At 41.2% G+C, this 22,015-nt stretch overlaps 1 protein-coding gene across 2 annotated transcripts in view; it reads left to right on the top strand.

The window, feature by feature from the left end:
• Positions 1 to 22,015, top strand: part of LOC124615652 (ras-related protein Rab-23) — a 468,040-nt gene that overhangs the window by 440,667 nt on the left and 5,358 nt on the right. For both annotated transcript variants that reach the window (XM_047143666.1, XM_047143667.1), the window contains exons 4-6: positions 10,708 to 10,870; positions 20,637 to 20,716; positions 20,858 to 21,039. In XM_047143666.1, the coding sequence (XP_046999622.1) occupies positions 10,708 to 10,870; positions 20,637 to 20,716; positions 20,858 to 21,039 (425 nt within the window). The remainder of the gene's footprint in view (positions 1 to 10,707; positions 10,871 to 20,636; positions 20,717 to 20,857; positions 21,040 to 22,015) is intronic.

Raw genomic sequence — 22,015 nt, 5'->3', positions numbered from 1 at the left:
AGAACTGCTCAAGTAAGGCCAACAATGTGCAGTTGTTGGTCTCAAATGGATAATCTGGGACCAGGACAAATTTGCGAATGAGACATGCATGCGGAATGTCTCAGATTTTTTTTTAAAATACGTAAACTCACGATTATCCGCAGTAATTGAGGACTTGAAAACCGCGGATAATCCTTATTGAAGGTACACAATGATGTATTAGCGTCGTTCAAAAACAAAAATTTTACGTCATATTTAATATCAGCTACGCTACGGTCGCAGGTTCGAATCCTGCCTCGGGCATGGATGTGTGTGATGTCCTTAGGTTAGTTAGGTTTAAGTAGTTCTAAGTTCTAGGGGACTGATGACCTCAGAAGTTGAGTCCCATAGTGCTCAGAGCCATTTGAACCAATATCAGCTATAAATGTCCTTGTATAATAAACTCCTGGAAAGAATTGCAAAATTCAGAAGCAGCCTCATTATCCTCACTTAATTTTTCTTCTTGGACAACAATCTCCCGGACTCCATGACGCAGTTGAAATCATGTTAACCATCCGGAAGGTGCATTAAAATCCCCATCAAATCCCAGATTCTGAAAAAAAAAAAAAGAAACTGGGCGTGTCTGGCGCATTTTGGGCCGGGTATCCGTGTGCCCTCTGCTCTTTTCTGTTGAAACCGTTCCAACGTACACTGAGGAACCAAAGTATCTGCCTGATATCGTGTGGGGTCTCCACGAGCACGCTGAAGTGCCGCAACAGGACGTGGCATGGACTCGACTAATGTCTGAAGTAGTGCTGGAGGGAATTGACATTATGAATCTTGCAGGGCTGTCCATAAATCCGTTAGAGTACGAGGGAGTGAAGACATCTTCTGAAGAGCACGTTGCAAGGCATCCCAGATATGCTCAACAATGTTCATGTCTGGGGAGTTTGGTTGCCAGAGGAAGTGTTTAAACTCAGAGGAGTGTTCCTGGAGCCACTCTGTAGCAATTCTGGTGGTCGCATTGTCCTGCTGGAATTGCCAAGTCCGTCGGAATGCACAATGGACATGAATGGATGCAAGTGGTGGGACAGGATGCTCACGTATGTGTTACATGTCAGAGTCGTATCTAGACGTATTAGGGATCCCATATAACTCCAACTGCACACGCTCCACACCATTACAGATCTTCCACCAGCTTGACCAGGCCCCTGCTGACATGTAGCGTTCATGGATTCATGCGGTTGTCTCCATACCCGTCCACATACATCAACTGGATACAATTTGAAACGAGACTCGTCCGATCAGGGAACATGATGCCAGTCATCAACAGTCCAATGTCGATGTTTACGTGTGCTAGATGGTACGTAAAGCTCTGTGTCGTCCAGTCATCAAGGGTACACGAGTGGGCCGTCGGCTCGGTAGGGCCGGTAGTGATGATTTTTCTTTTAATTGTTCGCACGCTAACACTTGTTGATGGCCCACCATTGAAACCTGGAGCAATTTGCGGAAGTGTTGCCCTCCTGTCACGTAGAACGATTCTCTTCAGTTGTCGTTGGTCCCGTTCTTGCAGGATCTTTCTCCGGCCACAGCGATGTCGGAGATTTGATGTTTCACCGGATTACTGATATTCACGGTACACTCGTGAAATCGTCATAAATCTCCACTTCATCGCTATCTCGGAAATGCTGTGTACCATCGCTCGTGCGTCGACTAGAACACCACGTTCAGATTCACTTAAGGCTTGATAATCTGCCATTGTAGGAGCAGTAACGGATCTAACAACTGCGCTAGACACTTGTCTTATGTAGGCACTGCCGACCGCAGCGCCGTATTCTGCCCTTTTACATCTCTCTGTATTTGAATACGCATGCCTATACCAGTTTCTTTGCCGCTTCAATGCAGCGTTATCCAGTGATCCGCGTGTACCATATGTCGTCAACCATCTGTCTACAATCTGCAATCGTACGTCCATCATGTATATTCCCGTTCTGGGGAGGGATTTTAATTGAAAGTCGCTTGTCCGATGTCGACGGATAAATACGATATTGCAGTGCTTGTGTAGTTCAGAAATGCGGCGCATGCAAGTCCGAAGGAACATTGCATCGTAATTCTGAACAACGTTGGCGCTGCAGTATCGTATACAACCTTTAGATGAGTTCAGAACTGCTAGCAAACTGAATTATTTTGTCTCCGTTTTTCTGAATATCACGGATCGGAGTTTCATCCCCATTGTAAATCAGTGGCATATTTCGCGCACCAGTACTATGTATTATGGATTATTTGCTTTTCCTATTGTAGAAGCTTTCAAACATGGTTCTGCACTAGTAAAACCAATGATTATCTTCCGCTGCAATTACTGTACAGCGATTGCTGTGTCCGAGCAGCTAACTGCACATTCGTGTTGCAATGTTGGATTAACGTTCACCTCCGACCGTTCCAGAGTTAAAGAAAAGTTTTCAGAAGCAAAAAGAAGTGGGAGAATTAGGCCGCGAATAATCTGCAAAGCAGATAATCCGCCTGCCGATAATCGAGATTTTACTGTATTTATATTGACGACACTCTGAGGCAGTGAATAAGCAACTGAAATTTTTTAACTTCAACGAAAGGAATCATTCTACGACTCTTTGTTGCTGATGATAAAGTTTTGATTGCTGGTAGCGAGAACACAAATGTCCCTTGGTGGTAAAACAGTCAGCTAAGTCGACCAGTTTAAATTCTTAGGACTGGAGGTAGATGGAAGGCTTTCTTGGAAAAGATTTTGTGCAGGAACTGAATATTGCTATTTTCCACTATAACAATGACCTCCGCTTTCGCTGCGTTGGAGCACAAAGGCGTGTTTACTTGCTTACTTTCAATCTGTTGTCTTGTGTTACATTTTCGGGCAACTCTATGCACTCACCAAGAATATTCTTAGCCCAGAAAAGACCAGCCAGACTGATCTGCAGCATCACTACATGAACTTCGTGTATGCTGTTGGGCTTCTAACTCTGCCGTCCCAGCACATACACTCCTGGAAATTGAAATAAGAACACCGTGAATTCATTGTCCCAGGAAGGGGAAACTTTATTGACACATTCCTGGGGTCAGATACATCACATGATCACACTGACAGAACCACAGGCACATAGACACAGGCAACAGAGAATGCACAATGTCGGCACTAGTACAGTGTATATCCACCTTTCGCAGCAATGCAGGCTGCTATTCTCCCATGGAGACGATCGTAGAGATGCTGGATGTAGTCCTGTGGAACGGCTTGCCATGCCATTTCCACCTGGCGCCCCAGTTGGACCAGCGTTCGTGCTGGACGTGCAGACCGCGTGAGACGACGCTTCATCCAGTCCCAAACATGCTCAATGGGGGACAGATCCGGAGATCTTGCTGGCCAGGGTAGTGGACTTACACCTTCTAGAGCACGTTGGGTGGCACGGGATACATGCGGACGTGCATTGTCCTGTTGGAACAGCAAGTTCCCTTGCCGGTCTAGGAATGGTAGAACGATGGGTTCGATGACGGTTTGGATGTACCGTGCACTATTTAGTGTCCCCTCGACGATCACCAGTGGTGTACGGCCAGTGTAGGAGATCGCTCCCCACACCATGATGCCGGGTGTTGGCCCTGTGTGCCTCGGTCGTATGCAGTCCTGATTGTGGCGCCCACCTGCACGGCGCCAAACACGCATACGACCATCATTGGCACCAAGGCAGAAGCGACTCTCATCGCTGAAGACGACACGTCTCCATTTGTCCCTCCATTCACGCCTGTCGCGACACCACTGGAGGCGGGCTGCACGATGTTGGGGCGTGAGCGGAAGACGGCCTAACGGTGTGCGGGACCGTAGCCCAGCTTCATGGAGACGGTTGCGAATGGTCCTCTAGGAAGCAATGCTGTTCACCCCTATTTTAATAAACCCAACCAAGTCTTTTACTTTGACCAGGACCTCTTCCAGCTGTTATCTCACAACAATGCAAAACTGGCGCATAAGAACAACACAGGATTAGATTAAACTGTTGAGCACTCAGCTTTGTGAAAATTACGATTGTGAATTTGCCAATAATACTACAGTGTAATCATTCTCTCCTGCACGAAGGAAGAGTCTGCCTTCGAAATTGTGAACTGTAAATAAAATTTCACATCCAAGTCATGTTGGACTTAATTTCTGGCCTCATAAACAACCCACTGCAAAATCCCATCTCAGAGCATCACCTACTTCACGAGCAATTACCACTGTAGCTGTGTAATTCATGGCTTGGTTTTCGCCCATTGGTTGAACTCCCCCCCCCCCTACCCCCAGCATTCTGCAGCTGATAACACCACAACTATGACAAACAAATTTTGCAAACCAACATACAGAAAATCTCCTATGGCGTAATGAGGAAACAGTTCGAAATCTTCATTAGGTTGCCGACGAAGGGAGTGTTTCACCTTCCATCTTATCAGAGAGCCTCCCAGAAATGCCGCTAAGGCTCAGGACCTCTCAAGGACTACAGCAGTCTGCTAGAGCACAAATTAACCCTTGCATGATGTCTGTGGTCATTTTAGACCCCAGGCTCATTTAACTACAAATAAACAGTTTTAATGTGGGTGTAGACTATTCATCCTACAGATAGCTATTCACGGACTTTTTATTATAACTGGGTAAAATATTTATGATTATATCACAGTTTGTAGTACAACAATTTGAAATTTTTGCAGTGGGGTCAGAAAATACTACAGGTATTCAGTATGTGATTTTCAGTGTTATATATGTTTTGTTACGAAAATAAATCTTGCCAACAATGCACCTTATAAACCGACATTCATTTGTACATTGTTGTGAACAATAAATCGAAAATAACGTTCATGTGCATTGTTACGACAAATTCACAGTTTGGACGTGAGTTTTGTGGAAGGAAGACATGGTGTTATAGTTTATTCGTCAAGGAATGTGCATCTTCTTTTGGGTGTAGAAGTGGGCAGATAACATATAACACAGTACCACCTGATGTGTGCAAGCAGGTTTCAAGGAATGTAATATGTGAAACTGTGCATATTCCATGTCACCTTAGACCACAATTCCAGACAAAGGCAGATTGTTTCAGACTTTTTATCACCAATCACATGTGGAATGCAATAGCAATGCATAAAAAATTAATTATTTTGTGTAAAGAAAACTTACATTAAAGTGACACATTCCACATCATTACAGAATGTCGTATTCATGATCTGTGGAACAAGGATTAATGTATGTATGTATGTACCAATAATCATTCAAAAGATAACAAAATTCTGTACCCAACTATTGAATGATGGATTGAACTTGATGCTACAGAGCTGCAGGCATTCTTTGGTCTACTAATAATAGCTGGCTTGTATGAGGCACGTGGGAAGCCTTTGAGTCAGTTTTGGTCAGAAGAGTATGGCTTACCTATTTTTTGGCGACAACGAGCTTTTCAAGATTTTGTGATATTTTGATGTGTCTCCGGTTCAATGATAAACTTACAATGGGAAGAAAGAAAAGCTCCTTCTGGAACAAAAGCTGAATCTAAAGGGCTGTGCTTGAAATGTTCGTTGATGCGTGCATTTCGTTTTATGTCCCTCGACCTTATATTACAGTTGATGAGCATCTGTGTACTGTCAGGGGTCGGTGTCCATCCTAGATGTACATTCCTTTGAAACCTCGAAAGTGTAGGATAAAAGTGTGGGCTGCTGTAAATTGTGACACCAATTGTGTCATAAATGCACTAGTGTATATGGGGGACTCTGCTGAAGGAAGGGAAACAAATCAAGGGAAACGAATGGTACATGATTTAGTGGTAGGGACATTACCCCTGATAACTTTTTTACAAGTTTTGATTTTGGACAAGAACTTCTTACTAACAAATAGACAGTTGTGGGAACTCTTCGGGCCAACCGAAAAGCGATACCAAAAGAAATGTTGCCGTCAAAACAGAGGCGTCCATTACCAACCACTTTAGGGTATGCACAGAATACTGTTTTAGCTTTGTATGTTCCTATACAAAAGAAATCAGTGATTTTGTTGTCCACTCTACACCAAAAAATTGATATAAGTGAGCATGAGCACAATAAACATGAAATAATAAAGTTCTATAACTCAATAGAGTCAGGAGTTGATATGGTTGATGAGATGGCTGGACATTATTCAGTGAAACATGGAACAAGAAGGTGGCCATTTGCTGTATTTTTTGATATTCTAAATTTAGCTTGTGTCAGTGCTTACATTCTGTATTGTAAATTTTTACATGATATGAGAAGTAAAAATGTAAGAAGACAATTTCTCTCAGAAATAGGAAAAGAACTAGTCAAACCTCATACTGAACGACAGATCCTGTCACCCCAGTGCAGAACACAACACAATCATTGAACAATAATATCTTTAGGCTTCAAGACTCTCCTAAAGGAAAAACAACACAATAACCAGGAAGCTGATGTTCCAAATCTGAAAAGAAAGTGGTGTGTTTTCTGCCCAAGGTCAAAGGACAAGAAAGTGAATCAACAGTGTGATAGGTCACAAGTTTGTCTGTAAATAACATGCTAGGATAAGTGTGTTGTGTAATGCTTGTTTGTCATATGACACGGAAAGTGAGTAGGAGTGTATTTCTAATAAAATTCCATTAAGTGATATTCCACATAACATTACTAAATTGCATTACTGTTACATTGTATGTGGGTTGTGAACATTTTGTGTTAAAATAATTTTTATAACTAAACAAACTAAACAATATGTTTTCATAGTTCAAACAAATATAGTAAATAATTACAACTGATATCTAATTTAATTATACTAAGAAACCATGCAGTTGTAATATCAACATCATGCTTATGTTTCTCAATAGATGATAATTATTGTTGTGGACATATTTCAAATTTTATCACCATAAAGTTGCTTGAATCACTTGGGGGTCAAAAAAGACCCCAGGCATACAGTATGTTTTTCCAGAGCTGATACCATGCGAGGGTTAAGCACATATATTCCTCTCTGGATGAGTGAAGTCCTCTTGTAATAAGACATCCCTATCTGCTTGGAAAAGATTTGTGATCTCTCTGTTTCCATGGCTATATATTTGTGATTATTTATCTACACTCCTGGAAATTGAAATAAGAACACCGTGAATTCATTGTCCCAGGAAGGGGAAACTTTATTGACACATTCCTGGGGTCAGATACATCACATGATCACACTGACAGAACCACAGGCACATAGACACAGGCAACAGAGAATGCACAATGTCGGCACTAGTACAGTGTATATCCACCTTTTGCAGCAATGCAGGCTGCTATTCTCCCATGGAGACGATCGTAGAGATGCTGGATGTAGTCCTGTGGAACGGCTTGCCATGCCATTTCCACCTGGCGCCTCAGTTGGACCAGCGTTCGTGCTGGACGTGCAGACCGCGTGAGACGACGCTTCATCCAGTCCCAAACATGCTCAATGGGGGACAGATCCGGAGATCTTGCTGGCCAGGGTAGTTGACTTACACCTTCTAGAGCACGTTGGGTGGCACGGGATACATGCGGACGTGCATTGTCCTGTTGGAACAGCAAGTTCCCTTGCCGGTCTAGGAATGGTAGAACGATGGGTTAGATGACGGTTTGGATGTACCGTGCACTATTCAGTGTCCCCTCGACGATCACCAGTGGTGTACGGCCAGTGTAGGAGATCGCTCCCCACACCATGATGCCGGGTGTTGGCCCTGTGTGCCTCGGTCGTATGCAGTCCTGATTGTGGCGCTCACCTGCACGGCGCCAAACACGCATACGACCATCATTGGCACCAAGGCAGAAGCGACTCTCATCGCTGAAGACGACGCATCTCCATTTGTCCCTCCATTCACGCCTGTCGCGACACCACTGGAGGCGGGCTGCACGATGTTGGGGCATGAGCGGAAGACGGCCTAACGGTGTGCGGGACTGTAGTCCAGCTTCATGGAGACGGTTGCGAATGGTCCTCGCCGATACCCCAGGAGCAACAGTGTCCCTAATTTGCTGGGAAGTGGCGGTGCGGTCCCCTACGGCACTGCGTAGGATCCTACAGTCTTGGCGTGCATCCGTGCGTCACTGCGGTCCGGTCCCAGGTCGACGGGCACGTGCACCTTCCGCCGACCACTGGCGACAACATCGATGTACTGTGGAGACCTCACGCCCCATGTGTTGAGCAATTCGGCGGTACGTCCACCCGGCCTCCCGCATGCCCACTATACGCCCTCGCTCAAAGTCCGTCAACTGCACATACGGTTCACGTCCACTCTGTCGCGGCATGCTACCAGTGTTAAAGACTGCGATGGAGCTCCGTATGCCACGGCAAACTGGCTGACACTGACGGCGGCGGTGCACAAATGCTGCGCAGCTAGCGCCATTCGACAGCCAACACCGCGGTTCCTGGTGTGTCCGCTGTGCTGTGCGTGTGATCATTGCTTGTACAGCCCTCTCGCAGTGTCCGGAGCAAGTATGGTGGGTCTGACACACCGGTGTCAATGTGTTCTTTTTTCCATTTCCAGGAGTGTATATAACATTGCTTTTGCATCTGATATTTTAAGGACTTCTACCTTCCATTCTTTCCTTGGGAGTACAAATCTTGCATTTATGAGAATACTACAATTCACCTCCTTCCCCACTCCTGTATCCTCCAACAGTCTTTCAAAAATAAAAGGGGTAAAAGAAAACAATTGAAATTACAGAGGACTTTACTCTGCTCCTTTGCATTTGTAAAGCACCATATTCCAGCTTACAAGTATACACACTGCTCCACAAATATTAACCAATTCATTATATAAAGTTAGGAACAGGGATTGGACCTTGGACCCATAGCACACTTTTATCAGGCATATCAACTCCATAGACAGTATCATTGAGATACAAGTATGTAATTAGTACTGTATCACTAAAGATCAATAACATGTAGGATATGGTGCAACTGACAGTACAGTTTTTACCAATCTGGAAAGCAGTGAATTGTTGTTTACCTTAAAAGATATCCATTATGAAATAAAACATTCACAGAAGTCAGTATCACTTCAGTGTCATTTGATGGTTGGAAATAAGGCAGAAGAGGTGCATGAATTCCATATTAGTAGGGCACATTACCTTTAGGCACACAGGCAGTACAGCATTGAGATCTGAGGATGACATCTGCAGCTGAAGACCCGTCACACTTTCACAGAAACACATAATTATCAGTATGCGTGCTCTCATATGGCAGGTGATTTAGTCCTTTACTTCTAGTGGCAAAGGTCATGAAACTACTGATGTATAGCTCATTCTAGCAAGACAGTACATAAAAATTCCATGGTTCAAAAAGTACTGTAACATCAGCACCAACACTGACCATCTTTGAAACAAGAGTAAGACAGTGACATCCACACTGCTGGTAACTGAAACCTTACCAACAAACATTATCCTCAGGGAAATGGTTACACTAGCACACAATTATAGCTGACCAACTAAATGCATTTAAGCTGAGATCTCTTAGTTTGTTGGTACATTACTGATTAATGGTACTCATTAATATGATCAACTGAGTTCTTGTTGCCACCTTTCTTCACAATATTTTGATGACCAGCTTAGTCATAACTACCAGGTGCTGCTAAATGAGTTATTGTGCATAGTTGCTGACTGGTCTCCAGTCAGTCAGATGTAGCTCCTGTGTTGCATAATTAGTTTGCTTTAGGTCATAGTTTCATTTTATTAAATAAAGCTGTCCTCAATGTGAAGTCTTGAATTGAACACTGCAGTGTTCACTGATCATGATCCCTTTGGATGGGATGTGTCTGTGCCTTCCCCTGACCTGCAAACTGAATTACTTTACAGGGAGTCTTACAGTTGAACACAGACAAATAATTGCCAAAGGTGGAAGAGTAGATAACTAACATAAAAAGTTATTGCTCTGACTGGGGATTGGACCCTTGATCTTTGAGCTTGAACTTTGGCACTTACTCTATCACTCAAAGAGCAGAGCTGCAGCGTAGGAGTCCACACCACAAAAAATTTAAATAAAGATGTCTCTGTCGTAATGCTGCCGTACATGTTCTCTTGCAATAGTAATTCCAATTGTCAGCCAATTGAACGCCTTCAGTTTGAGTTGGCAGTGTATGGGCAAGCCAATCAGCCAATAAGATTATTTGAAACTTTTAGCTGAAAGCAGATTGTTTGGTAGAGTTTGTACTTGAACTAAAAGTAATTAAATTTTGCTTGGTTGTTACAGTCCTTTTATGAATTGCCCAATAAACACATTTGCTTTTAGTTACAGTTCTTATTTCTAAAGTTTAAACACTGATTTTTTCATGGATTTGACTTTTTTTTTTTTTTTTTTTTTTTTTTTTTTTTTTTTTTTTTTTTTTAAATTGTCATAGCTGTGTTAATAAATTGAGATGAATGACTTATTGATTTCAGTTCTTTCCACTTTTACATCTTATCAGTTCATTACACTAGAAATTTTGTTGTAAAATTTCATATATTTAACAAAAAAAAAAACAACATAAATGCCATGGTATAGGTTTAAATTTGAAAATTGATCCAAAATGTTATTTTTGTGGGTTAATTATCACAAAACTCCCCATAGGGCTTACACCACTGATTCACACTAGGAGTCTATGGATCCTATGTATTGCTCTGGCACACAGTGTGTTTGTTATTATTTGAAAAAAAAAAAAGAGATAATAATATGATTTTGTTCTTTATTGTTTGTAACACATGAGATATATTCTTAGCACATAGCTAATACCGAACTGCTGTGTTTACGTGTTGCAGGCTGGATGGCGAGGAGGTGCGGCTGATGCTGTGGGATACGGCAGGCCAGGAGGAATTCGATGCCATCACCAAGGCCTACTATCGGGGTGCCCAGGCCTGCGTGCTTGCCTTCTCCACCACTGACCGTGACTCCTTCGAGGCTGCACATTCCTGGAAGATGAAGGTACGCGTGGTAGTAGAAGGGGTGCTTACCGTTCTGCCTTCTCAACCTTAGCCACAGAAGACCCCCCCCCCCCCCTCCAGAAAAAAAACCCTTTAAGCTTGCAACTACTTTCATACAGAAAATGCTACAGGAAAATGTGGTTTTTTCACTGAGAATTTTAGGCTCTGTCTAGTGCTGTACATCAATGTTTCTCTTTTAAATACTGATGTGTTCTTGAGAACTGACATAGAGTATCTGAAAACTACATGATAGAACACCCCTGTTTCACTCTTATGGATCATTTGTGGCCACAGCACTCTAGAGCAAAACGAGAACAGATGTTGGTTATTTTTGTAAAAACTCTAGCTTCTTTGTTTGTTTTCATCTGCCTCCTAGTATGACAATTTGGGCATTGACTTTCATTTGTTACACAAATAAAAGAGTTGCAATGAAAGATATATTTCAAAAACAATATATCATATCATTTCCATTAGCATAATCCTCTAGACTGTTGCTGAGAATTTTCCCATAAGCTGCCTAGATGGAAAAACAGAGAAGAATAAAATATTTTGAAGAAAAGTTCTGATGTAAATGGTGAAATTGTTTATTTTTCAATTTAACACTAGAGTTCAGTTCTGAAAACTTATTTAACTTTTTCTGCAAAAAATGTGTGCCTGTTTTCTCAGCAATTAAATATGAACAAAATTATAAATTTGAAATTAACACTAACTGTAAATGAAGATTAATTAAATGGAGTCATCCATAAATTATGATGCAGTTTAATCAGATGGGGGTATTAACCCCAAATTTAAAAAGTAATAGTTCTTCAAAAATGTAGGAAAAGATATATTTCTACTTATTGTAAAGAAGATACGTCAAGTTGCAGACGTGCATGGTTGAAAGACAATCACTTATAGCTTTCAGCCACAGCCTTCACCAGGAAAGAGGACACACACAAAAGCAAGCACACCTCACATGCACACAACTGCCAACTCCAGCATCTTGGGCCGAAATACATCGTGGGATGCAAGCAGCAACCTGGAGGGTGTAGGGAACAGGAAGGGGAAGGGATAGTAGAGTACGCGTGGGGAGAAAGACGAACACTCTCTGGTGGAGTGTACAGGGAATAGATTGCCGACAAGTGCAGCTTCAGGAAGTTGTGGGATAGGGAGGCAGGGGTGGGGGAAGGGAACAAAAAAGGAGAGGAGCAAGGAAAGACAGCTGGATGTGTTGGCAGAGAGCTCAAATAAACAGGGTGGGAGATCAGAATGGTGTGGAGATGATAGGACAGAGGTGATGGAAACTGTTGGGTGGAGGGTGTGGAGGCACTTTGTTACCGTAGGATCAGGCCGGGATGATTATGAGAGCAGAGAATGTGTTGTAAGGAGAACTCCTATCCGCACAGTTCAGAAAAGATGGTGGTAGAGTGAAGGATCCAGATGGCTTGGGTAGTGAAACAGCCATTGAAATCAAGTGTGTTATGTTCACCTGCATGTTGTGCCACATGATGGTCTTCTTTCTCCTGTTGGCCACACTTGGGTGGTGACTGTTCATCAGGTGGACAGCTGGTTGGTAGTCATACCAATATAAAAAGCTGTGCATGATTGCAGCAGAGCTGGTAAATGACATGGCTGCCTTCACAGGTGACTCAGCCCCTGGGGTAGAATAAACGTGTGACAGGACTTTAATAGGAAGTGTTGGGTGGGTGGATTGGATAGGTTTTGCACCTGGGTCTTTCCCAGGTATATGATCCTTTGGTAAGCGGTTGGGATTGGGAGTGGCATAGTGATGGACTAGGGTTCTGAGGAAGTTGGGTGGGTGATGGAACACCACTTTAGGAGGGGTGGGAAGTTTCTTGAATAGGATGTCCCTCATTTCAGGGCATGATGATGGGTAATAAAAACTGTGGCAAAGGATGTGGTTCAGTTGTTTCAGTCCAGGGTGGTACTTCGTGATGAAGGGGACACTCCTTTGTGGCTGGTTTTTGGGGGTGGTGGGTGGGTTGGAGTTGTGAGGGGAAATGGCACGAAAGATCTGTTAGCGGACTAGGTGTGGAGGATAATGCCTATTTGTGAAAGTCTTGGTGAGACGTCTCACTCCCCACCCATACTCCACTACCCCTTCCCCTCCGCCTCCAGGTTGCTGCTCGTGTCTCATGTGATGTTGCATTCCAGCACAAAATGCTGGAGTTGGTGGTCATGTGTACTATCTTCTTTACTGTAAGTACCAATCTGTCTTTTCCTACATTGTTGATATTCCTTCCTGGAGTTTCCATTCTTCAGTAATGCTTCAAATTACCTGTGGTGGTCTCTTAATATCAGAGCATCATCATAAATTGACCAGCAATAAAAAGATATGCATTTCATGTTAACTGTTAATGCGAGATTGTGATAATCAAAATAATCATTTTTTTATTGCTGAATAATTTCCATAAACTGCATGAGAAAGACGTACTAGTACAGAAATCACACTAATCCAAAACCAGTTCTTTTTATTTTTACATAAAAGATATAATGTTACCAATAACCTGACATCAGAAACATATTTAGCTTGGTTCATGCATATTAACTATTTGCTTTAGAGGCTCAGCTGAAGACATGAAGTTGCATGGTAAGAACCCAGGCACACGTAACACATGTCCAAAAACAGAGAACTTCACTAGTAAAACAGACTGTGTGGCTGTTGCATTCAGTGCCCTTAGCAGCTAATCTGTATTCATAAACTTTTCAGTTTCTGGATTTGTATTCAAATACTTTTGGTTCTTGAGAACACAGTTGCTTATTTTTTGTAGTCCTTAGTTTTGATCATCTTTAGTGTATACCTCGGTTAATGGGTCATCCCAGATACCAGTTGCGTGCCATATTGAGTAGAATCTATTAGTTTATCCACTTATGTTGCAGCCACCAAGTACTTCCTGTTCATTTTACGAATCCGCTAATGGTGATTGTGCCCCTTTCCTTTTCTTCATAATACTTTGACTTAAAAACGCCCATAATGCTATCGTAACTTACCAGTGTACTGCATGTTATGTCAATCAGCAAGCAATCAGTTGCTAATGCTAGTCAGTGAAGACTCACCCCACTGCAGTTAGATTACCTGTGCTACTGTTCTGCTACTGATGTTCCAGCTGTAGTTTCCATTTCTAACATATCTGTTGTGCAGATCTTCAGTTGGGAAATGGTCAGTAGCTGCTCATTGAAAAAAGGCTCTTCTTCTTTTTATTTTGTATCACAAAAGTCTCTTGCAGCCAGCTATATCATGTTGGTACTTATTAAGTGATACAATCTAATAAAAGGTTTGCAAATTGTTAACAATTTCACATAAAGCGTTTATGCAGCACTGTTAACTTATAGGTGAAGTTCCAGGTTCATTAAAAATCTCTGTTAGCATCTGTACATGTATTAGCTGTTCTTTGATAATAATGATGATAGTGAAGTTGCCAGAGAACAGTTTAGTTTTAGCAGACCTTGCAACAGAGCATTTCATGGTTCATTAACATTTATGCAGCCAAAGAAGATACGGCTGGTGTCCTTTTCACCACATGCTCACAGCAGGGATGCAGTGCAGGTGTTTCTTGAAGGAGCCATATCTAAAGCCCAGGGGCATGACCTTGGTTCTGAAGTTCTGTGAACATTTGAGATTGTCATGTTGGCAACATACTGATAGCAAAGTACTTATTTGTGCACAAGCTTCTGCCCTACCTCTCAGTTCTTTATTCCATACTTCCCTTCCTGAAACTGTAACTCTTTCTAGACATGGATATTGGGTTTCTACAATGACAAATTTGTACTGGGTTGTGCAGGAGTGTTCCATTAGTTTGAACAAAAAATGTTTCTACACAAACTTCCACCTTGCGGCACATAAAATACAAATGGTGATATATAACATGTAAATCATTGTATTGCAACAATCCTTTGTACTTCTAGATCTCTCTAGGCATCAGTTACTACAGCAGTTAGGCTGACTGATGAAATAACAACAATAATTTTTAGTGAACATTGCACAACCCAGTAACATCCGTTGTCCACAATCTCTGCAATACTGATTCAAAATCTCCCTCTCCTGAAAGAAACAGAGATTTTCTTGTTTCACAGTGAATTCCTGCTGCACAACTGTTGAATACTGTAAACTGTGTGGACACTGATGGCTCAAGCCTGTATCAAATATTTCTGGTCCTTAGTCATTTTGTTCATAAGTTCCAATTGCACTCACATTTCTTTGTAGGCATATGAAGGGATGAATCAGTTCCTCATCCTAGCAAAAAGCATCACAAGGAAGGAAGGAAGATTAATTAGTGTTCAACATTCCATTGACATTGAGGTCATTAGAGACAGAGCACAAGCTCAGATTGTTTCAAGGATGGGGAATGAAATCTGCCATGCCCTTTCAAAGGAACCCTCCCAGCATTTTAGCAATTGATGGAAATCACAACAACCTAAACCAGGATATCAGGAATGTCGGATGTGGATTTGAACGACATCCTTCTGAATGCGAGTGCAGTGTGCTAACCTGTGCACCACCTCCAGAGGGAAATAGCACAATGTGTCATCACTAAAGACTAACTTGCCAACAGGATGTTAAAATCTTCTCTTTACATGGTTTTATTATGCTCTTCTCCAAAAACTGCATGCCAGGCAGACCTGTAAATGTCTGCAGCAATGCTTCCAATCTCCACAAAGCTGCAGTGTCTTCTCCAGAGTATACATCTCATGCTAGTATGTTTGTAGCTCATATTATGCATCCAACTATTATTTTAGTGGGAAACTAAATCTAGACATCCATTAGACGTAGATATCAGATGATGACTACTTACTAACCGAAAATAGTCCATGAGAAAGCATTGTGCAACTTGAGCTGCTGTTTAATTACTGTAGTGTAGAATGCTCATACAATTTTACCATCTAATTTTCAACAGTTGCTTACCATGTTTGTAGCAGAATATTCCCATAAAGCCCATAAGAACTACAGGGGGTGTAAAAACATATGCCAGACACTTTAGGAACTTATTCTTGATATCAAAACATTATAAAAAGTTCATATGTACATGAGTCCAAACATTCAGCAGTAGGGAAGTATGAAAGGAGTTATTATTCATGGCATGTAAACAGTACCTCTTCAAAACACATTTACATTTACAAAAATTACATCCTTGCATCTTCTGAGGAGGCATTGGATACTTTGCGGAGAACTCCTGGTGTGTTACATTTTTGATCAAATGTATTTTGAATAGGCTCCCTCAGAACATCAACAAGGAGCTCAAGATATGCTAAGGATTTTAAATGTCCCCCAAGGAATACCCCTGGTGATCAGTCAGGCCATGCAATGGATCTTCCTTGACCAATCCACATGTTCACAAACTATCCAAAATGATCCATGTAAAGTGAGGTGGAGTACCATCATGCATAAACTACATTCATTGGATGATGTCTAGATGTAAGTAAATCGTCTTCATTAAGTAAATGAAACAGCTCATTTCTGAGGGACTGTAGATACATTTGTCCAGTAAGACCTTGTGGAAAGAAGTAGCAATGAGATGATCCCGAATGTTCCCACTGCACATGTTGAGGCTGAACCTCTGTTGACATCTGCCTCATTGTACTTCATGAGGGTTTTCAAATGCCCAAATGCAACTGTTCCGATGACTGCGAGATCTTGTTACGTGAGAAGCCAACCTCATAAGTGAATAAGGCACATGTTAAGAATTGCAGAAATTCAGCACATTGCTCTAACACACATTAACAAAGTTATTCTTGGCTGAAAGGCTGCCTCATTCAATCCTTGAACCTATTGAAGGTTACAATGATAGACATGATTTTCATGCAGAATGTTCCAGATCATCATGTGATCAACGCCTCCCTTACCGCGGTTCTCCTTGATGGGGAATGAATAACGTGTTCTTCATGCTTGGGTGTTCATACATTACATTGTCTCCCACCATCTGCAACCCTCTTCTCAAATTAGCATGTTTTTTATAAACATTGTTGGAATCATACAAATATTACAAATGTGGAAATTTGTGGTAAGATCCTATTGGACCAAACTGCTGAGGTCATCTGTCCCTAAGCTTTCACACTACTTAATCTAACTTAAACTAACTTACGCTAAATACAACACACACACAGCCATGCCTGAGGGAGGACTCGAACCTCCGACGGGGGTAGCCACGTGCACCGTGACAAGACGCCCAAGACTGCGCGGCTACCCTGTGCAGCCATACAAACATTCTTGCTGCTCATTGTAACTGCCTCTCAGTGTAACATTCAGCATAAAGTTGATGTGATGCATCTGCATTCCCACCTGCTAGAGTGTACTTGTAGTGCATATCCATCATTTCAGATACTGAATACATCATTGTCAAGGAGGTTACTCTAAAACAGAACAGATAACAACCAGACAAAACAAAACAAATACCTTGATTAACTGTAAAGAAGAAAATGAGTTAAAATGCATGTTTAGGGTAAATCACACAGCCAAGAATCACTACAGGGAATTCCTTTCACATCTCCCTAACAAACGATTTTTGGACACATGTTCATATCAACTTTCTGTGATGTTTTAATGTCAAGAATAAATCTGTTAAGTTTCCAACATGATTTTATACACCCTGTATACCAGGCAAGTCACTTTAGCTATTAATCACAAATATTACCAAAATGGTTCAAAATACTGAAAAAATGTTTTTGCATAGTGGTAATAAAATAAGCAGAGAGAATCTTATTATTTGATCAATTACGGTAATAACTTTCATGCAAGGAGGTATCAAAGCAAGTGTGGTTACGAATAACTTCTGCTGCTTGGGGTCCACAATGAAAATGATTTTATTGAAGGTCATAATCTTTCTGCCATTGACTGTAATGTTTTATTTTTTAAATACATGATTGCAATTATGGCACCTATACTACTGTCAAGTTCTTAAAACAGTGTCTTATCATAAGTCAAAAGTATCTGGCTATTATCAAGATTTTTGAGACTGTTGTCAAGGAAGCCTGAGTTTCATAATAATTTGACCTTTAAAAATTCTATCAAACAGGTGCCTTTGTGTCAGCACAACCATGTCAGAATGCAAAATACATTATTTTGCATGAACAGTTCTCAGAGATCATTCTTGCTAAGACACTGTTTTAAACACTTGACAATGGCCCAAGTGCCAAAATTGTAATCCTGTGCTGAAAAATAAAACATCACAGCCAGTGGCAGAAAGATTGTCTTTTTCTATAAAAAAAAAAAAAAAAAAAAGCTGCACTCCTTTCCTAAATGGAAGAATTTTTTTTTTTTTTTATTTAACGGTATCTAAGACTGCTCAATAAGAGCAGTGTTGTTGTATTGCTTCACAATATTTTATTTATTTATTTTTAAATAGGAGGGTGAGGGAGAGAATGTGCTAAATATGAAGGTTCAGATTGCCACAGCAGTGCAGTTTACTTCTTTTATAAGTTAATATGGAAAAGAATATGTTGGCAACATCATTTTCACATTTAGTACTGTCTTGCTCCTTTTCACCAAATGTTACACTGCCAAAAATAACAAGCGCATCATAGTGTATCATTATACTTTTAATTTCAGGAGTTCTCAAATGCCATCAAACAAATACAATACTGAGTGTTATTTAACAAATGCATTGTTCGACTAAAACTTTTTTCAGAGTCTCTGAAGATAAAGTTATGGCCATCAACTATAACTGTAAACTATTACTGCCAAAAACCTTGTAAATATAGCTTCTACAATTCTGATAAAATTACCAAGGAAGTTGGCTTAGTGGTAAGACAGTGGATTTGCATTGGCATGGACAGCAGTTAAAATCCCAGCCCAGCTATCCAGGCATAGGTTTTCTGCAGTTTCCATACATCTCTTAAGACAAATGCTGAAATGGTGCCTTCAAAAATGACGCACCTGATTTCATTCCCAATCATTTCCAATCCGAACTTGTGGTCTATCTCCAATGATCTGTACACTGACAGAACATTAAATCCTAATCTTGCTTCTGCTCTCTGTACTACTTCTAGTGATATTCATTATTGCCAGCTTGGGCTAAACTCAGACAGTCTTCAGCAAATAGTGGTACAAGTTATCCACAGGACCAAGAGCAGAAGAAAAGCCCATAAATAAATTTGAGATAAGATGCTTCTATCAACATCTAAGGACCTTTGATACATACAGGGTTTGGGAAAAAATGTGTTAACTCCATTAGAAATGACTGCTTGAACATAAATGCAGATGCTAGCCATGCCTTCAGATTGCACTGTTGTATTTGGCCACAAATGGCACTTATGCAATGTCCTCATGTGTTACAAGTGTTAGTGATTCTCAGAACAGTGTTCTGTGTAATTGTGAGTGCATTATGCTAGAGCTAAGTGAATTCAAATGTGACTAAATTGTTGTTGATCATATGGTGGGTACTTCTATAGCCGAAGTAACTGCAGTGTTTGGTGTTTTAACAGGCAATGTATCAAAAATTTATACCACATGCAAGGAAAGTGAGAAACATAATATACTATGTCACAACACAGGCATAAATGTGTGTCGAGTGATCATGACAGATGGTCATTGAAGTCTACCATCACAAATAGAAAAGGATGACTGCTGAAAAAGCTACTGCATAACTGAATGTTGCAGTTGTGAACTCTGGTAGCACCAAAACAAGACAAAGGCAACTGCAGAAGCAGGAAATTACAGCACAGGATGCAGCTCCAAAACCACTCATCAGAGATGCAAATGCCCATAAAAGGAAAACGTGGTGTTGAAGCCATAAAACCTGGACTGTGGAAAAATGAAAGGAAGTGATTTGGTCAGATGAGTCTTGTGTCACACTGTTTTCAATTTCTGCTAAAGTTTATGTCTCAAGAGTGAAACATGGTGTGGGTTCGATGATGATTTGGGCAGTCATACCATGCTATTTCATGGGCCTGATGGTTACTCTGTAAGGTCACATTCCTGCCAGGGATTATGTGACCATTTTGGCTGATGAGATCCATCCCATGGTACAATGTTTGTTCCCCAGTGGTGAGCTGTGTTCCAAGACAGTAGGGCCCCTGTTCACACAGCTTTCATCATCCAGGGCCGGTTTTGTGAGCATGAGGTTTAAGTGTGGCATATCCCCTGGTCACCACAGTCACCATATCTCAATATTATGGAGCCCTTGTGGCCTGCTTTGGAGAGAAGAGTGCATGATTGCTGTATATCTCCATTATTGTTGCCTGAGCTTGCCACTGTTCTGCAGGAAGAATGGTACAAGGTTTGCCTGAAAACCATACATGACCTGAATTTATCCATTACGAGATGCCTGGAAGCTGTTTTGAGTACCAGAAATTTTCCTACATCATATTAGGCATGGTAATGTGATTTTGGTCGATATTTTTGTCCATCCCTGTATTTGAAACTTAATGTTTTCATCTTTCTTTCACACTCACTAAATTACAAATATACACATTCACAACCACATCTGAAGCCAGGCCACACAAATAAGATCATTAGCTTACCTTATATCGCCACCAATGCTGTGTACTTGCTGATTCTTTCTGCACCATTGCACAACTGCCCATGTTGACATCAGGAACACTCCCCCCCCCCCCCCTCCTCCCCAAAAAAGCTTGCTTTTTGGCCTGGCACTTAAGAATACAGCTCTTGAGAAGATGCATGTCACCCCTCTCTGCAAATTATGTCACATGTATAAAGAGTTATCATCTCAGGCTTCTCAGCTGATCTTAGGTCCAGGAAAGCTTTCTAGTAATTTTTTAAATGATTTACACTCCAGGTGTCCACTAATGCATATTTTCTTTGCACTTTGCAGGTGGAAGATGAATGTGGAGAAATTCCAACAGTGCTTGTACAAAATAAAATCGACCTCCTTGATCAGAGCGTTGTTGATCCGTAAGTACTGACAGTGTTGTATGGCATTTAAATTTCTCATAGTCATAATATGTATTTCAATAAGAGATAGTAGATGAAAATATATGTTTTCTGGGTTTGAACATTTTATGTAATACAGCTAAACCACTTATTATTTGTCAGGGAGGAAGCAGAACTCCTTGCGAGAGCCCTGGGCTGCCGACTCTTGCGGACCTCAGTGAAGGAAGACGTGAATGTGGCGGCTGTCTTCCGACATCTGGCAGCAGCCTGCCTGGCAGAGATGCAGCGGCAGGATGACATGGACTACTGCCCTGTTGGAGGGCCGCTGCCTCCACTCACCATCAGTCAGTCTCCCGTCTTGTCCTCTTTAGCGAAGATACTTTGTCACATAATTAATCTCACTACTACATTTAAACAATTGACTTCATATTAAAAACAGCCATCATAATTCACTAGTGAGCTCCTCAGTGTTTTTACTGAAATTGTTGTGATTGCAAAATTAGTAACAATACCGACCAGTTTCAGCTGCTAAGCAATCATCATTAGAACTATTCAAGTTGTCATAGTAATGGCCACATAATTGTTATTCCCCCCCCCCCCCCCCCCCCCTCTCTCTGCCTGAATGGCTGTCTTTTTCTCTGTTTATAGATTTTCTTTTTATTTATATTACTTGCTGGTCTGCAGTATCGTTCCAAGTATTTAACTTTGGTATTATTTTGACAGAGGGCTGTTAATTAGATCAGGCTTTGAACCAATTAAGCTAACCAAAGTAAAAAAAAAAACTGCAGTACAAATGAATTTGTAACACCTGCTCTCACATCAGAAAGACTGAAATTAGCAGCCTATCATTATCATTATATGAATGTTTGTCACCAATAGCAGGAAGATTACTGGGGATTAACATCCCCTTGACAATTAGGACATCAAGGATAGAGCTTACCCTTGGACTGGATATGGAAATCAGCACATCCTTATCAAAGTAACTATCCCAGTATTTGCCTTTAACCATTTAGAGGAAATGGAGAACTTAAATTTGGTTGTGTGGATGGGGAATGTCAGTCCAGTCTCTTACCATTGTGGTTGCCAGTGGCCTCAACATCAGTGTTTGTCAAACCAAGGTACAAGAACAACATGAACCAGAGACAACACTCTCAAATTAAAACATCTTTTATACAGCATTGGATAAGATAAACTACTTTATGTACCTTGTAAAGATATAGTATACCTGTAATCCACAAACCACTGTGAACAACATGACAGAGGGCACATCTCATTGTAGTAGTTATTAGGGTATTTTCCCATTCAATTCACGTTAAGTAC

The sequence above is a fragment of the Schistocerca americana genome, chromosome 5 (genome assembly GCF_021461395.2).
Source record: "Schistocerca americana isolate TAMUIC-IGC-003095 chromosome 5, iqSchAmer2.1, whole genome shotgun sequence".
Taxonomy (NCBI): domain Eukaryota; kingdom Metazoa; phylum Arthropoda; class Insecta; order Orthoptera; family Acrididae; genus Schistocerca; species Schistocerca americana.
Note: the sequence above shows the minus strand (reverse complement) of the source record. Positions and strands in the feature narration are given on the sequence as shown.